General features: G+C 21.5%; 1 protein-coding gene across 1 annotated transcript; it reads right to left on the bottom strand.

The window, feature by feature from the left end:
- Positions 1-14: 14 nt before the first annotated feature.
- Positions 15-19,560, bottom strand: LOC128957911 (pyrokinin-1 receptor-like). The gene is made up of 4 exons (XM_054303726.1): positions 19,093-19,560; positions 18,701-19,016; positions 157-646; positions 15-75 (listed from the first exon to the last, which is right to left on the bottom strand). The coding sequence occupies exons 1-4, from the start codon at positions 19,558-19,560 to the stop codon at positions 15-17; spliced, it is 1,335 nt and encodes a 444-aa protein (XP_054159701.1).
- Between the last annotated feature and the right edge of the window lie 636 nt (positions 19,561-20,196).

The raw sequence follows: 20,196 nt of genomic DNA, 5'->3' as shown, positions 1-20,196 counted from the left end.
ACAATATTGTTGTTTTAAACATGTGATACAGGAACTGTTAAAAAATTTCCACTATTGTTACTATTATTATTAATACTATTATTATTATTATTATTATTATTAACGCAATTTTTAGTTGTTGGCGATGAGCACAAGGATGTTATAGTAATATTAGACGGGGAACGACATGAATTATTGGGTAATTCCAATAGATTAGTACATGAAGTCGAATATTTAGGTTTGGGTCCATCCCTATCAAGATTTTGTGACCTTCTTAGAGATCCCGATGAGTGAATACTGGCGCTACCTCTGCGTGCGGAACCATTGCTACTGTAGGCCGAACCCGATCTGTACAATACAAATGAGTTGGCATTTCCCGTAAGGACTGCAGAATAGGTCAACTCAGGTATTTGCGACCGTTTTAGACAAGGAATACATTTGCCAAACGTATCTCTGAAAGCAATCCGATATTTTCGAGACATAAGTTGATAGAGTATTGGATTTATAGTTGAGCTCAGATAGTAAGTGACGCCAGATATATGGGTTAGTATTGTGTAGACACTGATTATAACTGGTGTCCGCACATTGTTTCGGACAATATTGACGGCCAGCACTCGTTGCGCGTGAAATGGAGAATAACAGAAAAAGAAGGAAATGACGACCGCAACTGTGGAAAGACATCAATTGCACTGTTAGCTAAAAATTTCTGATTTAATGTTTTCAAATAATATATACAGTATATCTATGTTTTCACTTACATTAAATATTAATAAATAACAAAAATAATATTGTAAATCAATGTCATTTTGTTATTGAATTACAATAATAAATAATAAAATATTAAATATATAGGTTTTGGTTTATTTTAATTAATATCAGTTTATACTAGACATAAGCTTTTTCCGGATATGACACAAAATAATAATAATAATATGAGATAATAAACATAATTGTTATTAACTTTCAAAATAATACAGAATATTCTGTGTTATTATTCATTTGGTTTATTTATAACCATAACAATCATAGCGTTGCGAATAACACATTATGTTTGGTAAGTCAAGTAAAACTAACTTTTTCTTAACGTATCAAAAGTTGCCAATAGGTTTGCACTGTTATCCCATGGGATCAGATCTATAGGCCTTTATTTATCCCTCGTTTTTATACATTGCTATCGATACGATTGCATTATTATTACTATTATTGGATAACAAATACATAAGCAAAATACTATTGAATTGTCTATTATTTTGTTAGGAAATTTAGAAAAAATACAATAAAAATATATCATAAGCACAAATTGACATAATTTTTTCCCGAAAGTCATTACTTAATTACAACAATTTTGTTGATTTGTTTACAAATCAAAACTTTTTCCTTAAATGTCATTAATTTTGCTTTAATTAAACGATTTATTTAAAAGCCTTTGTAAACTTGTTATTTTAAATCAAATGTTTTATTATTATTTTGTTTTGCTAGTTATGTTGTTTTAAGTGATTGTTTTATTTATTGGTGATCTAAATAAAAGATTTAAGCACACAATTTAAAGACAACAAAATAATTTGAAGGACTTGTTTGTCACCTAAATTTTTCCATACTTAATGTTAGTTCAATTGAATGAACTTAACATTAAAAAAAAATATTTATATATTTTTTAAAAATGTATTGTATATATATATTTATTATAAATATAATATTGTGTGACTATTTGACTGCACGTAAATTTGAAAATACAAAACTTTAATAAATATAAAGCGCTTATCTATTTACTGTATTGTTATATACTTTAAAATCTCATTCAATAAAATGGCATAAAATAAAAAAATATTTTAAAAGAATATTACGATTTTAAAAATGTATACATAGTTTGTCTTAGATTTTATATAAAATCTTTTAAATCATTTAATTGTTTAAAAACAATGTTTACAAATCGATTATAAGTAAATAGTCGACAATCATTGTTATTTTATAATATACAGTAAGCTCAAAAATTTCAAATTTAATTACTATTCAAATTTATTTATTTAAAACATAATTGCATAAAAAATTATTTTAATATTAAAATCAAAATTATACTGTACTTTATTATTAATATATATATATATATACAGTACTCATGTATATTAGTACCAATACTTAGTTATTATTAATTATGTTGTATATGGTTTAAAATTTGTTGTCATTTAATTTTTTTGTTTTACCAAATGATAAACATTATACTAATTATTTTTAATCACCAAAAGTGTTATGTTATTTAAACAAAAGTTATTTTTTAAATAGATAACTACAGTATATTAATGAGTTGTGACATAATATACTGTATTTAGTTTAGTTATGTGTAACTCTATTATCATATTAAGTGTCTCTAATATCTAGAGATGGGCAAATAGGAATTTTCTAATAAATTTCCCTAAGAAAATTTCTAGAAATTTTCTCATGAATAAATGTCTATATAAATTTTACTTTATCATTATATTACGGGAAGCCCATATCTATAGCTATATTAATACTGTACTAATGATACATAATATACACTACATTACTATATTAATGGGATTATTATTTATAAAATTAATATACTGTAATTATCTAATTATAATTTTTAAATTTTTTATAATTGATTTACATTTTTAGTTTAATGTAATTAAAATAAATTATTTTTACTTTGAATATTAATTAAAATACTAATAATAAAATTTAGTTAATATTTATAGTTATAATGAATTGTTTCAAAATAACAAATATAGAGAAAACAAAATTAATATGGGATCCCATAGACAGAAATTTCTTTAAGAAATTTTCCACAAATTTCTCTATTATTTTAGAAATTATTTTTTTTTGTTAAAATTCTACTAATATCACAGTGTTGATGACATTTAGGTTTTTTGTCGTTTTTTAATTTAGATATTTTCTATTAAAACAAACCAAATGTATTGGATTTAACATTAAATTTAATTTTCCGGTGTATATAAACAATAATAATATAGTTTTATTCAAATTATAAACTATTACATTAGCATAATTCTAAATACTATATTTTCACTTTATATAAATAACAATTTTAACTATATATATATATATATATATTATAACTAACTATTACTTAATAAAAATATGAAAATAAGGATATGTTATTAAAATAATTGTGTTATTATCTAATTATATAATATACATGATTAATGTGTGTTTATGTATTAGTGTCACTGTTATTACTCATTTTTAATATTTGAATAGATATTTTAGTGTAAATAATAAGATTATTATATTTACACCAATTTTCAGCACTTTTTCTAAATATATACACATAAATAAATATAAAGTTATAATCTTTGATCAAACATTGTTTTTATAATAAATAGTTGAAATTTGGCCTAAAGTTATTGACAAATAAGTGAAATGTCAACAAAAATATATACAAAATGTTTTCAACAGAAAGTCATAGTTATCTAAAAATATTTTGAAACACTAAGTGAAACGCTTTCAGTATTGCAAATTGCAATACATATAAAATATAGTAATATATCATACATTATATGTACAGTAGTTTTAATTAAAATACGATATTAATTAAATAATAGAAGTTTTAAAATAATATTTTTAATGTGATTTTTAAATAATAATTAATGAACAATATATTAAAATAGACTATTATTTAAAAATTTCACAGTAATGTGCAGCTAATGATATTTTTGTAAAATTAGTTAATTTATAATTGTTTGCTATTTTTAAATAAAATAATTTTTCTTTATATCATCAATTTATTTAAGTATCAATTAATAATATAAGATAAGCTGATTATTGCTAACAAATATGGCTAATATAATGTGATGACCACATGTTGTTAATTTAATTTGTTTTGTAATATCAATAATTCAATGTCAGTGTCACACATGTCACACATAATTACTGATATAAAAACAATAATATTATTATAGAAAATTGTTTATATCATAATGTCTTATAATTTATATAAGTTATAAATTATATAATAACTAGTACTAAATTAGTTACACTACAAAAATTATATAAAGGAAATTACAAAAAGTATGAAAATTTTACTTTTAAAAAATTATAAAAATTGTGGACAATTTGTTAATGTAATTTTCATATTAAATATTAGCTAAATCATTTATATTGATAAATAAATAATGCTTTTATATTTATATTTTTAGTATTAATTTATATTAAGTAAAGGCCATGTCAATTTTCTACTGTATTTAAATAAGCACATTATTTTTGAAAAATAAATATCAAATCATATTATATTTGTAATTTGTAAGACAAAAATGCAAAATTTTTATTATAAAAAAAGCTTTAAATAATAAAATATATAGTATATAAATACGTTTATTTTACTTAGTATAACAGCAGTAAAATTTTATAAGAAAACTGATATACAGTAACTATTGTATAGTAGATACAAAACTTATTTTATTATATATTTTTGTAACTCCTATTAAAAAGTTGATCATAAAATTGATTTCAATTCAATAATACACTATATATTTGTACTCTTTTCATGTTTTCGTACAACAATTGAATGACTTTTTGCGTTTTCAATGGAAAACCATAACTTAAACACAAAGTCATCACTCAAATAGATCTAAATGTGTACCAAAAAGTTATATATATTTCAAAATTTTATAAACACTGTATTTTGACATTTTATGTTATAAAAATTTAATAACAGTCTTTATATCACAATAAAGGGCGCCATAACAGTGATATAATGTATCGTTAAATATATGAAATTTATCCTATATTTAATAAAGTATATACTATTTATATTTAGGCTTTTAAGTCACTTGTCATGAAAAAGCATTATTTACATATCATATGATAATAAATAATACAATACGATTGCAATATGTAATTATTTAAAACATTTTAAAATATTATTAAATTTATTTTGCTTATTATGCACTTTAGAATATATTTATAAGTTTTTAGATTTTATGCCACCATTTCATTGATTTTTATATTTTCTTCAATGATATTTGTCCATTAAATTGGATAATTTCTTATATCCAATAATGCATTCAATTGATATTTTTAGCACATAATAGTATAGACTCTATAGAGTATAATAGTTATCAAATATTGATACACTTAATTTGAAACAATTAGCAAACATTATAAATGTCCAAAAGTTCAAAGGTAAATTCACACATTAGATATCTAACCAATTGCTAATTGATCAATTACTACATTTAAGCATTTACTCAATTATTTACATAACCTAAATATATAACAACTATTTTTGACACCTAAATATATACTAAATAATAATGTTGTATTACTTATAAAATAAGTTAACATTAAAACGCTTTTAGATCTAATAAACATTTCTATTATTATTATTTTCAATAAATGTTAGACTATTTTATTATATGTTTTCACATTTACATTATGACCTAATATAATATAATTAACAATAATTTTGTTCTTTATAAATAATTTAATTGATTCAACAATTATTTAAAATTCAAAAAATTATTATATATTTTATAAAATAAGTGTTTTAGAGTAAAATATTTTTACCTCTAAATTGTTACTGTAATTTATATTTATTGTATTTTATACTATAAAAAATATTTGTATATCTTCTAACAATATAATGTATTTAACATATATAATGTTTTTATGTCTCTTAAAAATATCTATTTACGGTTTATAGATCATTGTTTTATCGATACAAAAAAAATTGAGTATAAATCATTTTATGCCAACACTTTTTATTGATTTTTAAAAATATAGTGTACTCTTAACGTTGACTAACTTAGTTTAACAGCTAAACTTTAACTTGTGTTTTAAATTGTGTTTTTACAATATTATAGAATCTATAATATAGATTGTGTCGATATATTTATAATGTAATTTAGTTAATACAGTTTATATCAATATATACTTTATATATATATATCAGTATTAAGCAAAGTTTTGAATTTTAGGGGGGGGGAGGGTCAACTGACAAAAAATCTAAAAAAGGGTAAAATCCACAAATCTCAATCTTAAGGCATTTTGGCCTTACCCCCTACCCCTTGCTTAACCCTGATATATATATAATATATTTCACAATTTATTACTTGTTTAGTTTTTATTGAGAGCCAAATAAACTGAATATCTATAGTAAGGGACAGGTGTCTGGTTTTAAAAGTCTTAATTTTAACACTAATAACATATATTAGTATTTATTTTATTCAATTTTATGAAATATTTTTTAATAATGTGGTGTCAAATAAATTATAAAGTTTTGCTTATAAAAGTGTTTTCTGTATTGAAATTTTATTTATTTTATTTAAGTTTTTAAATTTAAGAAAATATTTTAATGTTTGAAATATTACTTTAATAATATTCATTGTTTACAATATAACTCATTAATATATTTAAAACATAGTTTCATGTAAAATATTTTTGTATTAATTAACATTGCGTTGTTTCCTTGCATTAGATTAATTACAACAAAACAATTACAACATTTTTATATTATAATCAGATATTTTCTGCTCCAATAATATGAACTTAAATTTAGACAATAATAGAGATTTATGAGTTTTTTTCTATGAATAAGTCATCATTTTATTAGTTAATTCATTTTAATTTCCAAAAATATATTCCAATCATTTATTTTAGTGTAAAAATATTAGATAATTATAAAAATTAAATATTATCGTACTATCACTACATTATTATAATAAACAATTTAATCTATTTTATAAATTATAAGACGTAAATTACAAAATAAAATGATTTTTAATAGTATATTAAAATCAATTCTAGCATTAAAATAAAACAAAATTTTTAACAAAAATAATAAAATATATTTTGTTGTCTACAATGTTGTATACTTCAGATCTTATAATTTTTTGTTTTATACTTCTTGATTGTTGTCAGCTTTAAAATGTCAAAAGATGTTGTGTTGGATATGGAAATCAAATTCAAAATAACATTTATTTTAACAAAAAAGAGAGTAAGAAAATGTATGTATGAGTGGTTTGGGGAGAGAGAGAGAGAGAGAGAGAGAGAGAGAGAGAGAGAGAGAGAGAGAGAGAGAGGTGATAGCATATAATTTATGTTTAAAATCGCTTTCACAGATGACTTCAATATTATAAATTGAATTATATATTAGCGACCAAAATATTAAATGAAAATAAATTTATCTACATTTGAAAAATATTAAAATGAATGCAAAATATAGATTTTTGTATTTAATTCATTTAAACAATGTATTGTTGAAAATACATCTTTTATCAAAAACAATTCAATTCATTTATTATATATCGTATATTATAATTATTCAACTCATTATATAATAAATGTAACCTCATTGATAAAAGTGTCGTTTTAATCTTATTAATAATTTCATGTTATAAATACTATATATAAGTTATATCAAACTATATATAACTTCACAACTGCTTTAACTGTTATTATTTTGATGTCACTTATAAAATCTGAAGACTAAAAATCATTAAATATTTTTTTGTAAAAATCATTGTCAATGTCATAGAATGTTCATACAATGCTTTTATTCAATTTAATTGTCTTATACTTGTATATACAATATATATATATATAATATAAATTTATATATATATATTTGTTGGCTATTATTGTAGATCAACTCTTTGAGATTGAGATAACAGTGCAAACAAAGCAAATAGTTTATTATAGACAAAGAGTCTGTTAATAGAAGTGGGTTTGATATAACTTATATCATATAAGGCATATCAAGAGCAGTACTGGTAATAAATAATTACTTTCAACATATAAAACACATACCATAACCAAGACATGGAAAAATTCAGTGATGAGAGAGTCAATGAAAATAAATTAAATACATTATTATATAAACTCTAAGCGACTCTACATTTAGCCCTTAATGAGAGTTTTCATGTTTGTTTGAGACATACAAACATACATTTATAAAGATTTTACAATTGTTTAGCAAAAGTGTTTGACAACAAACTGTATTTTTTTGGTCTTTTCTTTAAATCACAAAAAGGGTTGTATTAACAAAGTATTAATAGAAAATAATCCGTATATTTTAGATTAATTTAATTTGAATATATTTTTAACAAATAATTAATAGCATTATGAGTATAAATAATTATCTTAAGTTAAATGTAATAATAGTTATCATTAGTACTGTAGTAATATTAATATATCAATAATAAATGTGTTCACATTATTACTAAATAATGTTTAAATGATTTGTGTACAGTAATTGTAAACTAAATGTTATCATTGCTTTAATATTTGATGTAATTTTTTATAAATAGTATGACTTATTGTTTGGGACAGAAAAATCAAAAATAAAATAATGATCTAAATCTGTGTTAATTTTGAGCACTGGTAGGAAACAGTCGACTGAGTGTGAAGTTTGCGTAGGAATACTGTAATCGCTTCAAAATTAAAATCTATTATTATATAAACAAAATTAAATGTTACAAAAGTTATACAAAAGTTGTTTAATATAATAATAAATAATTTTGTATGACATTATCTTCATTAAAAGTATTAAATAATGAATTATTAAATATTCATAATCTTTTTTAAATAAAAAATTTAATTTATTTATTGTAATGTAAATAATTTTTTTAATATCATATTATAGATAAATTTTTAATTTTAAAATTTATTGCATTGCTTTTTTATAAACAATTTTTTATAAACTTTATACATAATGTATACATTTATTTAAATTTGTGCATTAATATAAATACAAATAATTATTATATATTACATAAAACAAAAAGTTTTATATCATATACAGTATATAAACACTTTAAAATATAAAATTAAATCAATAAAATATACTTCAACACAAAATATTACACAAAAATTAAATTCACTTTATAATAAAACTAATAATATTTGTAATTTGAAATATTGATAAATTTTTTGTTTCTACAAAATTTAGTAAATAATTACAAAATATTTACTATTAAACGAAAATAACAAAACTGTTTGAATAATTTTTACACAAAGCTAATTAATCAATGGCATTGACAACAGTTACAATTTGATAGACTACTTGTTATAAACTATTTAAATATATAATTTAAATTTAAATAATATAAAAACTACATTTTCGTTTACATACTTATTTACTAAATTTAAACATTAAAAAAAAGATTTATATATAAATAATACATTAAATTAATATAAACAAATAAAATATAAACTCATAAATAATTTATATAAATTGTAAAAATCTTTATAATTACACATTTATTTTATGATTAACTTAGTAATGTAAATAACTTTTGATATTGTATAATAAAATAAATACTGTAAAAATAAAACTATTGATTTATTTGATGTTAGACAATACAATTGGTTTATGCCTTCACTTAAAGTAAGTAAATATTTATGTGATTATATTTTTTTGTCACCAAAAATAAAATAAATAAATTACTTTAAAAAAAGATTGTAATTTAGGGTAATATAGCTCTCTATGTGTGTGGTTCACTAAATAACATAAAAGTTATATTTTTATACATACTTTTATACATCATATAAGTCGTGTATATTAGACGTGACTTTTTATTATTATTATTATTTGATGAAAACCATTGAAGACTATTATAATGTACTAAGTTATAAAATAACCCAAACATTGATTTAAATGCAACACTATATATAAAGTGTTTCATATTATATATACGGTATATACTGTACTGTAATATAAATTTATATATTATATATAGATTTAATATATGCCAGATATAAGTAAAGTCTTGTTTAAAAACTTTTTATGACTTTCATAATGGGATTCATTTCATATAAAGACCACATCTATCAAAGTGTTGTTGTGATGACATCATTGAATAGAGAAGTTACGCAAAGATAATGTATTCAAATGACTTCAATTTTAACATAAATTTTCTCTATAAATCACAAAAAATGATAACAATTGTTATCGTATAATATTAATAAAAACAAAAATTTTCTTTAAATTATTTGATCATTTATTGGTTCAGTCAAATGAATTTTATATAAAACATGAATTACCAGACAATGTATGTCTCAATTGATGGCATTCAAGATAATAATAATAATAATAGAATTGATGTTCAAATTGGTTTCTATGTAATGATAATAAAAAAGTTTCTTTTATTGTTGATGTTGTTATCATAGATTTCTAACACAATAATATCATTGTTATTATTTAAATTATTATTAAAATTAGGAACAAAAGATGATTTTTGAAAACATAATTTTTGCATAATTGCATAAAAACTGTAAAAATAAATTTAAAAATAAAAAGCGAAAAAAATATATAAATGAAGAATAATTTGAAAATATTGTGAATATATTTGCGTCAATTTATTCTTAGCTTTTTTTTAAACGTATTGTTTATAACAATTGTAATGATAATAAATTCATATTTAAAGTAAATTTAGACCAAAAACTTGAACATATTTTAAAAGTCTATATTATTAGTGACATTACCGACAGTGAAATTCAAGTCATATTATAAATTGTGATCTCTCTCTCTCTCTCTCTCTCTCTCTCTCTCTTTCCTAATGTCAAAGTGCTTATATTTATATCATATAATAGACATTTTTGTAAAACAAATTTTTTGTATCACTTTATAAAGTATAATAGACTAGATTTTTATTATTTGTTAAACAATAGTATGATTTAGGAATCATGTAATTGTAAAGCATAACTGAAAACTACTTACAAGTCAGTAAAATAACTTTTATTTATACTAAATATATTTGTATATCATTTAGAGTTTAATTTGCAATTTTTAACGCAATATTTGTAACTTGTATTTTGTTTTTATTTATAGCAATAAAGACTAAAGTGTTTACTTTAAAATTAAAAATAACGATAAGTTAAGAATTTACTAATTAATAATAATTGCAATATATTTAGTTCAATAGTTTATAATTATTTCAAGGAATCAGTAAATCAATTTAAAATAGAAATAACACAAAAACACATATAGACTACACAACAAATCAATTTACAAATACACAAAATTTCATTTTCAATACCAAATAACTAAAAATATAACAAATTTATTTACATTTTTTAAAAATTTGACTTAATTTGACTTAATTTTTATTAATGAAATTAAATGTTTTTATATAAAAAACACAGAAAATTTGTTTTGAATTTCTTAATAGTTTTTCTATTCACAAATATTCAAATATTATTAAGATTTATTGTTAATTTTAATCAATATTAAAATAAAATACTGTATTACTATTTGTATTATTTAATATATAATATCTTAATAAAAATAAAACATTTCTATCATTAAGTCATATAAATAAATTACTGTACATATTAAATTATAAAACATAATTATTTTTAATAAAATTTATTTAAAAAACTTCTTTTACATTTAGTTTTAATAATATTTATTATTATTATTATTATTAGTATTAGTATTTTCAGTGAAAAAATAAATTACTAAAATCTTTTAAACAAAAATAATTTAAGTTGCATTTACATATTATGGTTAAGCAAGTTTTTTGGTCTATGGAAGGGGGGGTAAGGGAATGTCAAATGTCAACTAAAATCTCGAGAAATCTTCAGGGGAATGGGTGGGATGTCGACTTTGATTACATTTTTAAACGACAATTTTTCAAAATTTAAAAATCAAGGTGGGTGGTGTTATAAAAAAATTCAATAAGTTCCAGAAAATTTCCATGTAAATGGGAGGAATTTCCCAGAAAAATATAAAAATAGTAACAATATATACCCTTATTTTTCCTTAATTTCGGCAAATTTCTCAATTTTATTAATTTATAATATTTTAACCTAAATTTTAAAAAATAAATAATAGTTTTGCATTTATAATTGCAAACTAAAATTAATGAAAATAGTCTTATTATTATTACTTTAAAATCATATTCTGCTTGAAATATGATTAATAATTCTAAGCAAATAGTTTTTAGCTTTTAAATAAAATATTTTTAATAAAATACAAATATTTAAAAATTAATATTTAAAAAATATATAATTTATTAGCTTTATATTAATTTTCTTAAAATCATATTCTACCTATAGCTTAATTATTTTTTAAATATATAGCTCATTTTAAAACTAATTTCATACTTTTATTAAAATAATGTTATATTTAGATTAATGTTAACTTAATTTTCACAATTTTACTTAATAATTTAAATAGATAATTAACAAATCTCCCCAGCGCTTAACCCTAATTTTATATACTTAAAAAAATTATAAACAACGATTTTAATTTGCATAAATCTTAATAATATATACTTAAAATCTTAAACAAAAACTAAAAATATATTAATTATAAAATATAATAATAAAAGAAAAATATTATAATATAATTATTATAATTAAATTAAAAATAAATATAACATATACTATTATTAGAAAGTGATATTGATACAACTGATTTGATTAAATTTGTATATAAAAAATATAATAAATTTTTGTATAATTTTAATAGATTAATTTTACATTTTAACATTTTTATTAATTGTATTGCATTAATAGTGGTATCAAATAATTTTTAATTTTGAGGAAATATTCTCGAACTGTTTGATCCTATCAGTCCCTAAATTTATATTAAATCATTAATTGTTATAAAATAAATGTAAATTTATATACACGCTATAGATTATTAGATATATTAATAGTAATATGTTTGTATTTAATACTATATTATGTAATAAATATATTATAAATACAGTACAGTATATGGTTTACCTATAATACCTAACTTACAATTTATAGACAAACCATTGCTTTTAGTTTTATTGCTATTTAGCTAATGTTTAGTGTGTTTAGTGTAACAATAAGAGACTTTAATCAAAGCTAATGAGCGATCATTTATCACAAGTAAATAAAAAGTTTTCGAATCATTTCAGTTATTAATAATATTCTATGAAATCATAAACTTATATATAATATAATATAATATAATATAATGGGATAAATGCTATAATTATATTATTATTGATAAAAATACATCATTTTTCTATTTTTTCAATAAAATTAATATTAAAAATTATGAGTTATTTTCTTTATATAAAAACTGTAATATTTTTTATATAAATATTACAAATGATAATTTTAAAGAAAAAATATATAATTAAATAAATTATAACATAAAATACAATTATAAGATTAATATTGTCACTAAAAATTTGAAATTAAATCTAAATAATTGATATGAAGTTTTATTAAATATAATCATTACAATCCATAGTTAGTATGATTTTTAAGACCTATATTATTATTATTATTATTATTTCGTTCACCTAATAGTCAAACTATTGCTCTATTATTGATTGTATAACTGTTTTTGGCGTTTAAATTGACCAGTTTTGCTGTATATGAGTAAACAGTATATTGCAGTGCTATAGCCTATAGACTTGTATTGAATACCAGTGTTGACAGAAACAAAATGTTTGTATATTAAAAAGCGTATTATACAGTACTGTATAATACAATGTACAGTATAATACATGGCCAATTTTACATACAAACAAAATTTAGCGTAACCTAGTGTTAAAAGCAGTGATTTAAGCAAAGTAAGCCAAGTTTTATAATAATTATAGATTTAATATTATATTTTTTATTAGATTTGTATTTATTTTAAATTATTTAAAATCAACGATTATTATGACAATAATGCATCATCAAGAAATTATATTTTTTCAAATTAGTATATATTAGTTTTAGATATTATATAATACAAGCAGTACATTGTATTATACTGTATATAAGTTAAAATTGAAAACCTTGTATTTTTGCAACCCTATTAAATACTCAATATTAAGCTGAAACTGCCGGTGAAGTCATTATGAACTGGAAGGCCGAACACAATATATATATCAATATATCACTTAATGTTATTTCTCAATATATTGATATTATATAATATACAGTATATAATGTTTACCAATAGTCTAGTCTATGAATTATAATATACTTTATAATACAAAACTTTTCTACCAGTTATGTGTCCGTTGTTTTTATGAACAGCTATTAGTTTGCAACTAAACTGAAGCCAGTATTTAGATAACACATCCTCTTTAATGATACCATTATATGTGAATTCAGAAAATATAACACATTTGACTATTTATATCAATTATTAGCCATTTCTCTGTTCAACCACTCATACAATTATAGTCATATAATTCAATGTTTTCTCAAAATAATAGATAATGTCATCAATGAGTTTCTATCATTATTTGGTAATTTTAAAATAATTTCAAGTAATAAAATAGTTAAATAAATCTTATTATTGGTTCATATGATATATCATAAATTTTTAAAATTTACTTTCAATTTTGTATATTTTATTTATTTTATTTTTTGTATTATTACTATAATAATAAAAATTGTATAAATTAAATATGCAATACATGTAATATTGATAGCTTTAAATAGAAGATATTTCAATAAAATATTTAAAAAATATATATATGAAAATAAAAAATGCTTTTTACAGTTTATTTAAGTTTAATTCATGTAAATTATTTGTACAATATTTTGATATATGTTTATATAAAGTAAAGTTTTTATTTAAAATATTATATAACAACAAATAAAAAAATATAAAAAATCATTCATTGCTTGTAAAAAACTGTTAATTCAAATTCAATTCACGACTGAATCGCTAACCGATGTTTACATTTAATACTTTTTTATTTATTTTGTAATATTATACTAATATAATGACATTTTTTATATTTGACAAAACATTTATCAAATTATCATATTAAGTATATTTACAAATATATAATACATATAAAATTCTTCACATTCTATATATGTGTTGACAAATGATTTTTTGATATAATTCTATAACTATTTTACAAGAAATCCATTTAATCATATATTAAATATATAGAAAAAAATAATAACAAATAAAAATCAATTTGACAAAGAAATACACATTATATTAATATATAATTTCAATGAACTGAAATTCAAGACATTGAGTTTCTCAAAAAATAAATGACAAAATATTTTTCAATTTATTGATTCATATCTCAAGTAAAACTCAGAAAAACAATAACAAAAAATAGACTCATTTTTAAAGAAATACCGATGGGCGCAAATATTACAGTCGTTTTATAAATAATAAAAAAGTAACTATGTTTTTGAATGACCCCAAGTGTTATTTACAAATCGTTTTGTTGACATTTTGATACATACATTACTAGTCATTATTTGTGTTATTAAAGATTTGTGATATATCTTAATATGGATCAGTTACACGGATTGACATCACACGACCTCAAAGTAAGATATGCCATGGAATATGAATATCGTCGTAGAACAAACGCAACGATGGCCGCCGAAAAAATTAATGAGGTATATCCTGAAGCCGTAAGTGTGAGGACTTGTCAGAAGTGGTGGAAAAGATGGTCAGAAGAAGGAGTGGATGTGGAAGACAAAGAAAGGTCAGGAAAACCGACAAAAGTAAACGACGAAGAATTGAAAGAATTAGTTGAGCAAAATCCAAAGTTTTCATGTAAAGAGATGGCAGAAATGTTGGACGTTAGTGCCTCAACTATAAGAAATCATTTGATCGCAATTGGCAAAAGATATGTGACATCAAAATGGGTACCACATAATCTCACTCCACAACAAAAAGCTAATCGCGTGAAGACATGTACAGAATTGCTTTCTCGTCAGAATTCTGATGGATTTATTAGATGGATGATAACCGGAGATGAAAAGTTGATATACTATGTCAATGCTAATAAAAGATCTGAATGGAGAAGCAGTGGACAACGACCGGTTGGGACTCCAAGACCAGATTTTCGGCAACAAAAAGTGATGTTATCAGTTTGGTGGGATAAAGACGGAATTATTCACTGGGAATTGTTAGAGATTGGTGCCACTATATCAGCGGAAGTTTATTGTCAACAATTGTCAAGACTTCGGGAAAAACTCAAAGAGAAACGCAAATCTATGGTTGGACATTGGGGTGTAAAGTTCCACCAGGACAACGCCCCATCACACACCGCAAAAGTGACCAAAGATTTGCTGAAGGAGTTTGGATGGGATATCATTGATCACCCACCATATTCACCAGATATTGCTCCCTCGGATTACTATTTGTTTAGATCAATGCAACACTTTCTTGATGGCAAAAAATTTGAAAATCGGGAAGAGGTCAAAATGGCAGTCGAAGAGTTTTTCGCCTCAAAACCAAAAGAGTGGTTCGCCAAAGGAATTGGTGATTTGCCGGACAAATGGAGAGAAGTCATAGAATTGAATGGCGATTATATAATTGATTAAATAAAATTAACTTTTTCGTAAAATGAAATCAAAATTTTGTTATAAATGCGTCATTAATATTTGCGAGGACTAGTAATTGAAGTCATTAAGTGATATCTCTTTCCTGTTATTCGCTATTTTATTAAACTTCTTAACAAAATAAAAGAAATATTAAAAAGAATATAAAAGTAACAAAATGTCATAAAGTTTGCAAAAAAAACAATTCAAAGTTATACTAAATAAATGAAAGAATAAATGAATGAATGAATGAATGAATGAAACAAATGAATCAAAAATAAAAATCTAGAAATTTTTGTGCCAAATGTCTTATTATTGATTTCGAGGATTAGTTGAAAAGTTATCAAAAACAATATGAAATTTAACAGAAAATTTTAAAATTGTGACACAAGTTTGTGACATTTGTTTTGTATTTCTAATGTATGTTTGGCATCATATATGAGACATTTGCTCACATTTAAAGCAATGATAGATTGAGTGATGTCTTTAAAATCTATTGATATTATATTCAATATATTTCATCCTTGACTCGATTTGAAACATTTGTTAATAATATTTATTATGATTATTGTTAAATATTATAACTTTAAAAATGAAATTTTTTTTGTAGGTTTTATATTAATATATCAATATAATTTATATGTATATACAGTACTATTACTAACTATTACTAACTATTATTACTAAACTATTACTAAATTTATACAGTAGTATTATTTAATATTACAAAATAAAAATTTCTTTAATATTATTCTATAAAAATTAAAATTATATATAAAATGTAAAATTATGCATTTTATTGAAATTTACTTCAATTTTACAACTTTATATAAAACATATTGAAATAAAGTAAAACTGCTAATCATTAATCTTTTTAATTTTTTTCGCTATAATTAAGATAAAGTGTTTTGAAGTGCTTTGAAAACTATTCTCAATGTATTAAAATATATTTATATGAGCTCTAAATATCTTAAATGTTATTTTACTAGTTTTTTGTGGCCATTATTTATAACGCATAATTACAAAGTTTAAATAAAATGTATTTTTTGTGGTTTTTTGTCTTTTAATATTTTTATTTTAAATGTCAACAACATTGCTTTTTTAACTTATTTTATATTTACTAAAAATTATGTTTTTAAAATCAATAAACAATTGTACCAAAGTTATAAATTACTACAAGTATTTTTTAATACTGTTTTATTATTCTGTATTTCAAAGATATTATACTATAAAAATGCTTAATTAATTTTCACATAAAATAGTGATTATTAATATTTAAATATTAGGCTTTTATTCTCTTTTCAAAAAATATTTTAAATTATTAATTAACTAAAAAACATCAATAAACAAAATTATATAATACATATATGTTTGATACCAATTATTATTGTGCTATAGCTATTTTATAATCAAAAGTGAAAAATAAAAGTTATTACTAATATAAAAAACATTAATAGCATTACTAAATATAATATTCTGTAATCTAGATTTTAAAACATGACATTGTGTTAATGTCATTAAATTTAAAATCTTACAAATCCTTGAATGTAAATTACTAAATTTTATAAAAAATATTTCATTATAATAATCTTTAAATTAGATATTTTTGAATAATAATTTTTTCCATAATTATTTAAATAAGGATTATGGAAAAATCAAACGCCATTAACAAAATATATTATTAGTATTTTTAAAATTTATCCAATTTAACATTACTTAAAATCCTATTTTAAATATTATATTTATTTGTTAATAAACCTATAATTTGAGAATTTAAGCTAATTTTGGTTTATAAATAATAACATATTGTATATAAAATATAGATAAAAGAGAAAGAAAGAGAGAGAGTTTAGAAAATTACAAATAATTTAATTTTTAAATTATAGAAAAATACTTTATAAAGTAATAACCAAAAGAAAATACAATGTTTTTGTGTTTATCTAAATTGCAACAAATAAACAGCATATGAATATATAGGTGAATCAAATAATTAATGTGTTAATGCTTTTAAAGATACAAAGTCATGAATACATAAAATATACATTATATACATTAGTCCCGTATCTTTCAGGCAATGCATATAAAATGCCTGTTTTGTCATTTTGTATGAAGATATAGCTAAAATATAATTATTTTTATACACAAACAATAGCTTTGATAAAACTAAATATTTTAGACTAAAACAAAAAAGTGATAAATTTTGTGTCCGAGATATGCAATGATAATGAAAAAGAATTTATTCAAAAGAAAACATTTGACAGTATCTGACACTTTCATATATATGTAAAAACAAAAATATTCATAAAGCTATTACTTTTAACAGAATTTAACAATTATTTATTATAGAAATTTCATTTAACGTTTTTCAATATATCAATTGAGTCACATATAATTTAACAAATATATGTGAATATAGTTATAAAAAACTTAATGTAATAAACATGTTGTGTGTAAGACATACCTAACATTTTGATGACCGATCGTCTCGAAGCGTTTTGTTTGTTTTGAGCACTGGATGTTGAGTTGTGTCGTTGATAGTCAACTGAATGATTATGAGAACTGTTGGTCTCAGAGGTCGACAACTCCTTCAATGATCCGCTTCTCACTTGACGTGAACTTCTGTGGAGATGAACTCCAATCAAAACATAGAGAACTGATATCAATGTAATGGGAATAATGAAGAATACAAGAGTTGTTGTCTCAAATCCGTATTCAAAGATCACTCGTTTGACTGTGCATTGAGCCGATTCATAGATCTGCATACCAGTGCTCGTAAGCTTTGATATAAATTAAGATTTATAACGTTAATAAATGAAACTATAATAAAAACTATCATAAAATGAAATAACTGACCAAATAGAGAATACCAAACTGCCAGGCAACCGGTACGGCACATATAGCTCCCAGTGCCCAAATAATTAGTATTGTTTTGATAGCTCGCGGCAATTGAGACATTGTGTGGGCTTTCAATGGATGACATATCGCTACATATCTTTCAACAGTGAATGCAGTTATGGTTAATATTGAGGCATTTGTTGACATCTCAGATGTCAGTCCTCTTAATATACAAACGCTTTCTCCAAAAACATACGGATATTTTTGCCACAATTGATACAACTCTTGCGGAAGTCCCAGAAGTAGAAGCAATAGATCAGAAACGGCTAAACTAAACAAATAGTAATTGGTTGCGGTGTGCATATACTTGTTGTTGGCAATCACCACACAAGTACATACATTGCCCACCACTCCTGTCAATAGTATCAACACATATACCACAGTCATTGGTATAACTGTCGACAATGGGTCCCGAATCGGTCCCATAAGTTGTGCTAAATATACGGAATCAGTTAGAGTTTGATTCACTAATAATGTTTCATTCATTGTGATAATAATTTTATTTATAGTAATTTTTTTCAATTAATAAGTTTTATTATATTAAGTTTTTTTAATGACTAAGTTTAACAGTAATATTTTTGTATATTTAATTTTTTAAAATAAATATAAAATAATTCTTATTTATTACATTTATAAGTATTCAATATAATATACATTTTATTTAAAACAGTTTTTAAAAATAATATTTAGATTATTATTATTATTATTAATATTATTATTATGACATAAATGTGTGACACTGTTGGCGATACGATTGACTGTGAGACGACTTTTGGCACATTTTCAGCGACCAAATAACGACCAAATATTTTCTTTGACTTTTCCTACAAAAAAAAATTAGTATCACTTCTTGTGGCGCATGTCTTACACAACATCACTATTGCACTGACTCTCACTTTTAACACATCTCTGTTCATATATTGTGATATCAAAAACATTTATATATACAGTATTATCTCAATTATATTATACAATATTTACGAATATATCAAAAATTATTTATTAAATAAATAATGAATGATTTATTTTTAATTATTAAATAATATATAAGCAATACTATTG

This window comes from Oppia nitens, unplaced genomic scaffold (genome assembly GCF_028296485.1).
Source record: "Oppia nitens isolate AA-2021 unplaced genomic scaffold, nextdenovo-longstitch-racon4-pilon3 scaffold3_pilon_pilon_pilon, whole genome shotgun sequence".
NCBI classification, from domain to species: Eukaryota; Metazoa; Arthropoda; class Arachnida; order Sarcoptiformes; family Oppiidae; genus Oppia; species Oppia nitens.
Note: the sequence above shows the minus strand (reverse complement) of the source record. Positions and strands in the feature narration are given on the sequence as shown.